General features: G+C 46.6%; 1 protein-coding gene across 1 annotated transcript in view; it reads right to left on the bottom strand.

Annotated features, from left to right (window-relative positions):
- Positions 1-12,540, bottom strand: part of LOC104280827 (inositol 1,4,5-trisphosphate receptor type 1-like) — a gene marked incomplete at its 5' end in the record, with an annotated part of 44,438 nt that overhangs the window by 24,555 nt on the left and 7,343 nt on the right. The window contains 6 exons of the mRNA XM_009878604.1: positions 3,198-3,320; positions 6,827-7,019; positions 7,874-7,978; positions 8,999-9,121; positions 9,333-9,428; positions 11,542-11,652. Of these exons, the coding sequence (XP_009876906.1) occupies positions 3,198-3,320; positions 6,827-7,019; positions 7,874-7,978; positions 8,999-9,121; positions 9,333-9,428; positions 11,542-11,652 (751 nt within the window). The remainder of the gene's footprint in view (positions 1-3,197; positions 3,321-6,826; positions 7,020-7,873; positions 7,979-8,998; positions 9,122-9,332; positions 9,429-11,541; positions 11,653-12,540) is intronic.

Below are 12,540 nucleotides of genomic sequence, written 5' to 3'. Positions count from 1 at the left end.
CAGGGCCGTGGGGGGGGAAAAAAAAACCCAACCCCCGCCTCAATACTCTGTGCAGCCAAACAAAACAACCAAATAAACGCCATTTCATCTTTATCTTTGGTGGAGCATCATTAAAGCCTCATGTTCAGACACTGCTCATTTCAAAGGCGCAAGTGGAACATCTGAGCCCCGTGCCTTCAGCAGATTTTAATTACAATCTTGTTACTAAAGCATTATGTAAATGATAAGCGCCGGTATTATAGGATTCTTGGTTTTAGTGTTCGTGTTAAACACTCTGAATGCTGAAAAAGAGAGGCATCTCGCTAATGCGTTCTGCAGAGGCACGGAACGGGGAGGTGAGGACAGGCAACACACTCCTCCAGGTCCAGCAGATTCTCCTATTTTGCTTTTGGTCAAAACCCTCGCACCAGTTTTTGTCCTCTCTTGCTATTTCTGGTTCTATTTAGGCTGTCCCATGAGACTGTCTGCTTACATAATATCAAGCCCGTGTTGCTAAAAATACACTTCTCTGAAAGAGCCATAAAAAAATACTCAGCCGAAAATACCATCTACCCTGGGTTTATGCAGAATGTAAGAGACATCTCTCTCTTAAAACCGACATAAAAAAAAAAGTTTTCCTTCAAGCAGCTGGTTCCTCAACAGACAAAGAAGCAAGACTCCCCACATTTCAGAGCACTCTGCAGCCCTTCTGCAAGTGCATGCTGTATTACTGGCAAAATATCCACTGAGGGCTTTTTCCTCTCCCCCGCCCAAATTCAGAAGGCTTAGGAAATATTACTCTCATCTGACTACCACGGGCAGCCATTTAATTTTGTTCCAAATCGCTGTAGATTAATAAAGACAGCAGAGGAGCGATGGAAATTAAAACTTAATAAGCGTAAAGTTGAACAGATGTTTCTGCTGTCTGAAGGGAGTTTGGGATCCCAGAGCAACGCCGCCACCGCCACCCGAGCTGTCGAACAGCAAAAGGTGCAGAGCTCGGAAGAGTCACCCTGGTGGGAAGGATAAACGGCACGGAGAGGGGAGGGAGAATAAAAAGAACAAAACAAAAATGTGCAGAAGCTCATTTAGGAATGATTTGGGAATTGCTGCGAGAGGCAGAATCCTTCTGCCTGCACCTGCACTGCTGTCTGAACATCCCAGCTATTCCGAAGCCACCCACGGCACACGGGTGGATTTGCTTTCGGAGCTCCAGCAGCTCCCGGTGGTCACTCGACGTCACGCGTCTGTGCCCGACCCAATGCCAAAGCCTCGCCGCGGGCGTGCGGAGTCCATGGCACGACAGGAGGAGCGTGTATCCTGTAGGGAGCTCTCCCTGTCTCTGGAATTCTCACCATTCCAGTACTGAATTCCAGGCATCCAGTTTTGTTTCATCTCCTCAAGTCAGAAATTTTACAGCTTCTGCTGCAGTCAGATGCTAATCAGCTGCTCAGTTCACCCCGTCTGAGCAACTCAAGACACTGACAACTTCCCCCAAACAGTCTGTTTTGAAGAGTCTTTTTTTTCTAAAAAAAAGCGCTAAATATAAAATACACGTGTATTTATTTAGTTTTCAGCTTTGCCTGTAACTCCTAGAGAAAGAGATTTTATCAAGATGATACCTGATAAACAAAGTATTTCAAATATGTAGGGTAGGGCATCTCCAAAACACCAAGAGATTCCCCCCCTCCTCCCAGTCTTGCAGCTTCTAATCTCAGCGTGTTTAATCACCAGCTTTCCTAGCAGCCATAAACACAGACCTTTACATTTTAACTTGTGATCTTCGAAAACTAGAGGCAGAAAATTCAGTTGCTCTTCGCGCTTCTCAAAACCTTCCAACCAGCTGCCACGCAGAATGGCATCCAGGGCTTTTGCCGCAGGGGCAGACGCCGAGGGCACGGCAGCCGAAAGCAAAGCTGGTGGTGCAGAAGGTAACTAGAACTCTTCTCCTCCTCAAGAACACCAGATCTTGGTCTAAAATATCCTGTAACGGCCTTTTTGCAGGATGCAGAACCCCTCCACGCCATTTTTCCATGCCCTGAGCAACAACAAGCTGCTGTTCAAGCACTGCTGGGGCAAAACTATGGCTCCCCTCAGTCTAAACGAACTGGTGAGCTGCAAAAAGGGTGAAGAGGGGCTTTTATGCCCCACACAGAGCTCAGTTGATCAATTCCTGAGGTTCAGGCTGCCTCTGCCTCCGAGCTGCACCGTCTTTGGGTTCTGCAGTTATCAAGGAATAGAGAAAGATGGAGAGGGAAGTTCAACAGGAAAAGATAAGCATCTAACTGGCATCTCAAAGAAAGGGAAGCCAAGGCTTCAGCGTGAATCACCCTCTCCAGGAGAAGACTTTACTCCAGCTGATGTGGAGAAAGCTCCTACTGAGACCCTTCCTTTACACCACCTTCGTGGCGTTCACACTTAGCCAGATTTCCCAGTTCTTCACGATGCGACTCCATCCTGGGGAGGCTGGATCTGAGGGAGAGCGGCTGGACGTCCCCTGGGCTGCACCAGCAGCACTGACTGGGTTGGCTCTAAGTACCAGAGCCAAACCCAGTTTCCACGAGACCTTTCTGCGGCAAGGCTGTGCAATCCCAGGCGAGCCGCTCACGTTCACCCACGCTTTGCGTCAGAACCGATGGCAAGCCTCCAGCTGCTGGTGCTCCCCAGGGAGGGGACACAGGGCAAGCTCTGCTCCAAGTGCTCACAGGGCTAAAGGGAAGAGAGAAGAGCTCTTTTTCTGCATCACCCACCGATTCCTAACAGCACCAGGCTGGGCTTTTGGCCCCTGGATGCCTCCCCCAACCTCAACACTCTGACGTCTCCTGAAGTGCTTCGTGACCGCAAAAGTTTGCTGGAAAACAGCGTTAATAAAATGCAAGCTCAAGGAAAAAAACCCAAGGAATTAACATTTCTCATATTTTTAGTTCAATACTTAATTACAGAACTTTAAACCAAAGTAGAACAGTCAAGTAATTAAAGGTGGATGTCTGCCTTTGATAATTTTTTTCCCCTCGGGAAAAAGCACGGCTCTACGTTTTCCTTACCAATGCCTGAAGAAAAGTCAGAACAGCACGACTTGAAGCAATCAACAAAAAGCCATTTTCTGTTCTACTATCCCCCACCCTAGTAAACAAAGATGCAAGGACACAAGCAGGGGATGGAATTTGCCTCATTACACCTTATTTGTTCACATATTTTTGTACGTTAAATATTGGTACCTCCTCGAATTCCTTTGAACGGATAGAAAAACGCCACGAGCAGGTTCATAAGGACAGCCAGGTTAAAGGAAATACTGCTCCAGAAGGACATGTTGCGAGCACACCAGTAGAGGAAAGGTTGAGCTGCAAAAGAGCAAAAGAATTCTTTTTAATGGAGCATTAAAATTAAATAAATAATTATTGACTTCTAGTCAAAAAACTAACCTCCACCAAAACTCATTTTAATTTCAGTTCACCCAAAATCACAGCATCAACAGCAGTAATATTCATGGCTTATTCAGAAATTTCCTCAATTACTTTTTAGCTTTCCAGTTTATGTGTTTCAAGGCAGAGGATCCCCATTAAAAAAGAAAATATTCTCAAAACAATTTAGCAGCAGCACGAGCTCAGAAATGCAGAGGTCAAAGACCGCAGGTTTCCCCTAATAATGTATTTGGTATTCAAGAGTCACACGGAGCACAATTAGGGGGAGGAGAACAAGACATGTGAGCAGCGGTGAGATTCGGCAGCGAGGTGGACAATTACGACGCAAAATGCAAGAGAGCGACATCGTGACGAAGCCCTAAAACGTTCAGGGCGAGCTGCCAAGCGAGCAAGACAACTTCAAGCTGATGACAGACCTACACGGCCCTGGAATAATAAGAACCGAGCTGAAGCTGGGCTGGCCTTGCCTCTGCCCCGCGGGCATGGGACAAGCACATCTGCATGGAGCTCAGGGTACCGTTAAACAGCTGCACATTTGACATTCTCAATGCTACACACAAATATTTTTTCAAAAGGACTCCTAATCTTAATAATCTCTGCAGCCAGAATCAAGAAGCATAAGAAAAAGATTCGTTTTCCAAAGTGGTCGCGGACCAGAAGACAACAAGGACAGTCAAGACACCACCTTACAGTAATTTCCTCTGCCTCAAGGCGAAATACCCTTGATTTTAGCTCCTGCAGGCTTATTACACAGCAAATTGCATGCTCCTGAAATCTAGAATGGTAAAATTGCGATCTGTTAAAAACGCTCTCAACGAACGGAACAAACTGACAGGTTTCCCCATCAGAAGGAGGCAAAGCGTACAGGTATTGGAGAGCAAAGGAAAAGAAGCTTAAATTCAGGGAAAAGAGGAAAACGTGGACTGGGGCTGAAGAGTAAATTAATGAATGTAGCAGCTCTGAGCCTCACAGCAGACACTACTTCCCTTCAGCAGATCACCTCTACTAGCATGCTAAGCAAAAAAAAAAAAAAAGGTTTAAAAGAATTACACAATGCCTCATTACACCAACTGGAAATGCACATAAAGAGCAAATGTGCTGAAGAGCTGAACACGGAGCGAAGGGCTGCAGCAAGGTACCCCGGCACCGAGCGAACACGGTGCACCCAATTAGCCAGGCACACGTTACGCCTCACCGAAATGTGAGGTAGCAACGTTTCAGAGACACGAGGCACTGGTTTCTCTATTATTTCTGTCCTCAATTGCATTTTTCCCGGAAGAATTTGTAAGCAAGTTGAATTAATTTGTACGACACTGACACGAAGGGTCATTATAAAGCTCCAGGTTTTACCTCAAGCCTCCCTTGGGGGACGGGCCAGGCTACGTGCCCTGCGTAGCACTTCTGCCAGGTTTTTGGCAGGCTCATTTGAGTTCTTAATTAAGACTTAACGGACTAGCATTGTGAGCTGAAGGGGGAAGTACAGGGGTCTGTAGAAAGACTTTTCTTTTTAAAAGTCTTCCTCAGGTTTGAATGAACTGTGAGTGGTATCACATGAGCACGGCCCGGAGCACCACCAGAACCGTCACGTCTTGGAAACACAAACCTGTATTTAAGATGTGAGAAACAATTATATAACTGTAGAATATCACTTCAAAGCCAAATAAGACCAGAATATTAGGAGACAGACTAAATGATTCCCATTGCTTAAAGAAGAAAAAAAGGAAAGAAAAGAAATATTCTCCACTTCTGCAGATGGATCTTGACTGATCTGTGGTCTGCTGTTAACTCTGGATGTCATCAGAGCTTGCCTGGAGACAGCCTCCAAGACAAAGTAACTCAAGGAACACAGACTAACAGAATACACGGGTACTTGTTTACGATGTCATACACTCCCGTATTTCTTGCAGAGCTGCAGGAAGCAGCTTCCTGAGGATTTCGACGCTGTCAGGAGTACGGATCCATTGCTCAGTGGAAACAGAATCACAGAAAATAGCTCCACTCAGTATTCATAACACAGGAAAAATAACTCAGCAGAGCTGACCACGTTTCAGGCAGTCTTATCTAGAGCTGACTCTGACAATTTTAAATGATACAATTCAACTGCTTCTCTCTGTTAAAAGATCTAACAACATCCATATGTCTTCCATTACCAAACGCGTGAGGCATCACCAGCTCTAGCGCGACCCGCGCCAGCGCATCCTACAAACAAACCGGAAAGGCTCTTCTTGGAAGGGCATGGCGAAAGGGCGCGACGCGACCGTCACAGGCTGCAATGAGGGAAATAACTCGATAAAAATAACTTTCGCAATGAGGAAGGTCAAGAGGTCCCTCCTCACCTCGTTTTTTTCCTACGACGTGCAACGTTGACCAAGTACCAGCGAGGTCTCAGTCAGGGGGAAGAACCTTTGCCAACCACGCCGGCGCGGCCAGCCTGGCAGAGCAGCTGCGCAGCGGAATTCCACGCTCACACGTGCTCTGGGAAGAGGTTTGGGACCAGCCAGTGCTCTTGGGCTGACTCAGCCATGGGGAACAACGGCCGTATGCGACGGCAGAGGTTGACTCAAGCAGGAAGCAACTGCTTTATCGCTCGCATTTCAGAGGGTCGTTGTTGGTAAATTTTAACCACTCGCCACTGGCGCGGAGCCTCGTGTGCAATGTTTCCCCTTTAGCAACATGAGATACTGACTTTAAAAAAAATAAATTAAGCAAATCAGTTAGAAAGTTTACGAGGGAAAGACATGTGACCCTATGAATTAAAATAGGATTTTGAAACTTTTCTTAGCTGCCAGTGGGAACCTCAGGGGGAAAAGCAGTGCTTGACAACGGCTCCTTTCAGATATTCAGCGTCACAGGGCTGAAGGGACTTAATCAGCCCGTCTGCCAGTCTATGCCCTACTCGAAGAACAAATCTTATTTTTACTGGAAAATGCATGTTAAGCTGTTCCTAAATACCCAAGATATCTTGCTGGAGATGCCGTAAGGCCATGCTGCACTGCCCAGCCCGACTCCTGCTTGCATTGCGAGGGAACTGCTTCGTGCACCCATCGCAGGGAAGGAGAACAGGCCACTGCTTTCTCCAGCCGCCTCCTCTCCGTTCCTCCCTGCCACCAAACGCCTTCTCATTCCAGCTAAGCCTCCACAAAATTGCTCCTTCCTGTTGGATCTTAAAAAAATAGGCGACCTGCGCTCCTTCTCACCGCTTTCCCCTGGATCCTCTCTAGCTGGTCCACGTTGCTCTTGCGTTAAAGCTCAACTTCCTGACAGCGCGTTGCCACCATGACGAGGAGACGAGCCTTTCACACCATGAGCAAGGTCGCTGCCACACTGGGGAACCACCTGCTACCGAGTCAACGTTTCCAACGCCAAAATCCTGGCCTCGGCACCGGTAACATTCCACGCAACCACGCCGGCAACAGCAACCTTACCTCGCAATTTCTTTTGCCAGTTCATCTCGTTGAAGAGGTCTTCCGATTTCATGAAGAAGTCGTTGATCTTGCTGCCTTGCTCGTCCCTCTCCGTGGTGTAATATATGCGCAGCTTGGACTCCTTCGTGAGGAATTCGCAGATGCTGGGCACGGGGAAGACGATTTGCTCCATGGTGCGGTCCGACCTGACGATCTGAATGGCAGCCTTTAATTAGGCTTCTTCCTAGTGTTTTATTCCACGGTTTGTTTGCTTCCCCCCACCCTTTCAAACCAGCTATGTGTGGAAAACTTGGCCACGTTTCCGCAGAACAGCAGCTCGATGGAGATTTCATTTAACTTACTTTTCAAAGCAGACCCACGTTCAGCTCCAAGACTGGTCATGTCTGTGCTGTGATCTTACCCAGACAATATTGTCCTTAGCTGGGATTTCCAAGGGGCCCGGTAAATCCTGCGCCAAAGTTGCGCTGAATTTCAGACCAATCTGGTTGCCCAAATCAAGAAGCTTAGCAAATTTTAGCCTCGTGTTGCACAGGCAAGCACGAGGGATAATATATTAATATTGCTTATCAGAGAGTCTTGCAAATTCTCCGTATTTGTGTGCGTTTTGATTTTAAAAAGCGGCCCAGATCGTACGTCAGGCCAAACGGTATTTTTTTAATACAGAATGGCAAAAGCCATCGCTAACTTCATGGATTCAGCAATAGCACCGGCCAAAATGCAACAGAAGCGACGTTACACTTCCTCCTGCCAACAGAGCTCTGCTCAGCTCCATCCTAGAGCCCACACATGACAGCTCAAAAATAGCTCCCCCCTGCCAGCGGATGTCAAAATATAATAAAAAAAAAGCTAGAAAAAGAAAATAAGTACACATACATTCTCATGTCAAAGATGACAGTCCACACACAGGTAGTAAGGTTCAATCAAAACCCCACGTATAATGTGACGGTGTCGGACTCCACCGTTTCTCTTCCAAGAGGCTTTTTGTGTGGCAGATCATCCCCCCAGCCCTTCCCCGAAACCTCCCGGCAGCCTCCGGTTTCCCCGTACCTCAATCTGTGCCGTGTGCTTGGCGTAGAACTCCAGAGCCTCGTCTCCTTCGATCTGACCTCCCGGCTTCAGCATGTTCTGCAGCTCTTTGTTGTGACGAGCCAACTAAAATAAAGGAATGCAAAGGGAGTGGGAGACACCAGATGTCTCTCTATGGTATTAAATTTCTGATTTTTTGGCGTAAAAAAAAAGAAATAGTATGCAGTCAGCTGCTAAGAAAGGGCAAAGTTGACAGAAGGCTCGTTCTATTCCAACCAGACACCCTGCAGCTCTATTTTGGGAGCTAGTCAGAATGATTCAAATATGTATTTTTTTTTTAATATCCATGTTGTACTCCTCTCTTACCCATCCTCTCCCACCCTTTGCCTGACTTGAAAAACTTTTTTGAACATTCCCACTCGGTCTGCCCTTCTCCCCCCACCCTAATTCAAAGGTGTGCTAATCGCTCAAGTACCCAGGCAGGGGCGGAAGGAAAAATTTGCATCGTTTGAAAAGCAGATGCACGGAGCACTGCTCCAAAACTGCTTCTGGATGCTCTGAATTCATCTTGCAGCACAGCAGTGGTCTTCCTTTTCAGATGCTACAGGAACAAAAAGCCTCTAATGGGAGTGATACAGGTAGCATCGATGTATTGAATAGATACAGACATGTTATATTTCCTCCCCCTTGGTCTTTTACTTTTCAAATTCCACATTTATATCACAGAAACAACCCTGACTGGCTCCCAGGTAGGAGGGAATGTGGCAAGAACCATAAAAGCAGAGTGCATTTCTGACTACAGATTAATGGATCGGTGAGTAGAATTTCTTTGGGAGTACAAAGTAACCTTTGATAGAGCTGAGAAGTAATAAATGTGTTGCTGCCCGGTGCTGCCAAGAACTTGAATCACATGTCTTGAGAAACTTGGTCAAGAGCCTGCCTGCTTCCCATTATAAAAGAAACCTCCAAAATTTTGCCTTATATGATAGTTTTCTGATTCTTTGGGGGTTGGAATTCGCTCTGATAAAAAGAGAAGGCGCAGCACGTTTGTCTCAGGGGCGAGCTATTAAAGCAATTTCAGGGAAGGGCAGAGCTCTTGCTGTTCCCACAGCCTTGGTGCTACAAAAGCCACAGGTGAAATTCTACCTGGTGGGCTAATATATAAATGTTGTGTCCCACGTTCCTGGGAGATGCCGCAACATCTTCCCCGTTCTCTCCATCCTCAAATTCGACTTCTCCTTGCAGATACGCCTTCTTTATCACTTCCACCTGGAAAGACAGACACAGGCTGATGAAGAGGCAGCTCAGGTTGAGGGGTGGAGGCTGCTGAGGCCAATATACATCTGCCACTGCAAGAACTGAAACGGAGCTGAGCGACCACGTTCCCAGGGAAGGTCAACGGGCTTCTCAACACCAGCACGGCCACCCCAGTTCCCGGACTGAAGGGAGTCGGGAGTTTCAAAGCGACCCAGGGACTCACCAGCTCCTTGGGCCTCATGTTGTAGAGGATCCTCTCCGCGTTCTCGCTGTCGTGCCTGCTCTCCATGATGGCCAGGAGCAGTTTTGAAGCGTTGTTCTGAAAGGAAAAATGACAGCAATCACCGCCAGGAGCCTGGCCAAGCAGTCCCTCTGCTCTAATTACCGACGCGTACAATTTAACGGTATTTTCACTGGTTTGTTTCACAAACCCTACTTATTGGGACAATTCGAATTAACCCAAATCATGGTTTAGGTTTCTATAAAGCTGATGTTTTAAGCTCATATCGTTTCATTTCAGAGATAAGTGCAGCATTACTACAAGCTCTCGACTCCAAAACTCAGCTTTCCTGGAGCTACTGCTGATTAAATCAAAGGACAGCCAAGGCTGAAGACACAGATGTGCTTCGCTGCTTTTAACCGAAAATTGCTCTGCAACCTGCTCACGCCAAGAACGAGAGGGAGGAAATGGGAAACTACCACAAGGCACCAGACTACTTTAATACGAACAATTAAGATTAAGATCCATCACGACTGACAATAAAAAACCAATAAAAGTATTTAATTTTGAAGCATAATGCTAATTGAGTCTAAAAGCATTTTTTATTTAGAATAATAAAAAACCCACATTACCCATAATAACGGTGAGGGTTGGCACCGGAAAACAACCAGACATTGCCCTATAAGACAGGGCAGTAAGTCAGAATGGAAATATTTCTGAACCATATGCTGCAGCAGGAGTGCTCTGTGACTACTGCTGCGAGACCACTACCTGCTAGTGCATTCTGAAACCAGCACCAGGGCTAATTATTTCAGCATTAATAAGAACAGCCCTAAAAAAGTCCTGATGATTAAATACCAACTGATTAAACAGCAGCAATAAAACATTAGGAATCTAGTTTCCTAGAGCACGAGGGTTTCCTAGCACGAGAAATTTTATTTCCACTATGTAAGAGCTCACCATCAACAGAATTCTTCATCGGCTTTATATTTTTAGGATTTAAGATTTATTTTTATTTTTTTTTTTAGGATTCTTCAGCGTATCTCAACTGTGTGCATCCTGCGACGAGCACATGTGACCCTTTAACCAAACTCCTGGGATTTTGATTCAGGCTCCCAAGGAGGTGAACGGCCCGAGCCACAGCCGGGCCATGAACTCCGCCGGGAAACCCAGGAAGGAGCAGAATGACCCAAGGAGCACCGGCGTGAGCCTGGATCACGCATCATGTGATGAAAACATGAATAGCCGGCAGTATTTCCAAGATGCATTTATGAAGGAACAAGGAATGTTGCGGGTACAGGGAATCTCCCCCTCACCTCTCCCATCGCAGGCAACCTGACTACGAGCCAACCGCTCCCCCACGAAGACAAGAGCCTACGTGAGGCTCCTTTTTGCTCCTGGAGGTGATGTCTCCTTGAGCTGGGATGCCTCCCAAGGCTGCTCCTTGAGGCAGAGAGACCTTTTACCAACGGCAGATCTTTAGATGAGCCCCAACTGAGTTTTCACTGGATTGCACGTGGACTGCACACCAGGCTCTCCCGGCGAACGGAGACACCTCTCAAGGCTGAGATTCCTTACCTGAGACGGTGAGATTCTTCCTTGCCCACCATGCAGGGACCCCTTACTCGCAATAAATCCTCAGTAACATGAATCAATCCTAATGAAACCCAGGTAACTAATTCCATTAAGACATAAATTGTTGTCCAAGACCGAGACCAAGTCAGGAGCTAGCAGCACCCAAGCTCCATCAGCAGTTGAAAGCCAGGGGCTGCACTCTGAACCTCCTGACTCAACGGGAGGCTCTCCCTCACCCTTCTGCATTTCTGGTCTCTGTGTAGATCTTTCTATCTCAATTTTCCTTTGTATATTACTTCACATAGTAAGTAACAGAGCGAACCTTGCCATGGAACTTTGTTAAGTCATGCTTTTACAAATTCATGTTAAAACCACTTGTGCTATCACCTTTGACAGTGGTTCTACCGCTCATTCCGCAACACATCACCCCCACTGGAAAATCGGTGGCTCCGTGTTATCATTTAAAAGATGAAATACCTGTGACAAACAATCTTTGGGCACTGCCTCCAGCTTGCTGATGCATATAATTTTTTTGGCACTTACGAATACTGTGATATAATAAACACCCACATAATTCCAACGATAAAATTATGTTTCATCCTACTGCTAAGGTGGATTGCACAAAATATTCGCTTGCCTTTAGTTCCAGCACAAGGTCCATCCTCTTCTTTCCCAAAGGGTTGATGTCATTGAGAATTAATGCTGTGATGATGTCAATGCCGTTGGACTCGTGAGTAGCAATGCAGTTCTGTCCAAAGAAAATTCATCAAACTTGACTAATTGTCTATTCTAAGAAGGCAGCCTAGGCTGGTGACCCAGCCAGAACAACAGAGCCATCCCTTTCATCGCCTCATAAGCTGCCTGAGATGGATAACTGAACAGAAAACCCCAGTCAGTGGAATAATAAAAGATCAGGGCATTTTGTTTCGAGCTTTTCCAATCATCAGCCGTGGCGTGTCCTGCCGAAACCACCCAGCTTCAGGAAGCAGAAAGCAACACAGCTGATAAACCAAGCACTTCCATGCCAAAGCGTCCAAGCTGCATACGTAGCTGAGGAAGAACGCTGTTGTACTGAGATTACGGAGTTTTCTTTATTGCAGGTGGGCCAATCGACATCTGCTTCAGTCCTGTCTAACCCAAGAATGTGAATTTCCACAACCTTCTTGCTTGCCCCTTAACCCTGCCTTTCTAGTGGTCTGTAACTAAAATGTACAAACCACCAGTAGCTTTCTCGCTTCAAAATCCAGAGCCCTGCTCTGTCATCAAGCTCCACTGCAAAGGTCCATTCCTGCACCTAAAGGCTGTTACACCACACAATTTAACAGAGAACACTTGTCTGCTATGAACCACGTGTACAGCCTCGCGCGTTCTCTCTCACAGGCACGATTTCACCTGGACACTGGTCACCCCCACTACGCTTTGCTGTGAATTACATGTGAGCTCATGCAGAAAAGGCACTGCAAAGGACAGATATTCTTAAAGACTTTTCAAAAAGTTGTGTTTCAGTCTTTCTGTACCACACTAGGGATCAAACAGTACGCAAATGGAGAAAATCAGCAGGCATCCCAATGTCTGTAAGTGCTGAGGTTTGCTTGTCACAAGAGTGACACCCACCCCCAAAACACAGGGCTCACCA

Source organism: Apaloderma vittatum, unplaced genomic scaffold, assembly GCF_000703405.1.
Source record: "Apaloderma vittatum isolate BGI_N311 unplaced genomic scaffold, ASM70340v1 scaffold20801, whole genome shotgun sequence".
In the NCBI taxonomy this organism is placed as follows: Eukaryota; Metazoa; Chordata; class Aves; order Trogoniformes; family Trogonidae; genus Apaloderma; species Apaloderma vittatum.
Note: the sequence above shows the minus strand (reverse complement) of the source record. Positions and strands in the feature narration are given on the sequence as shown.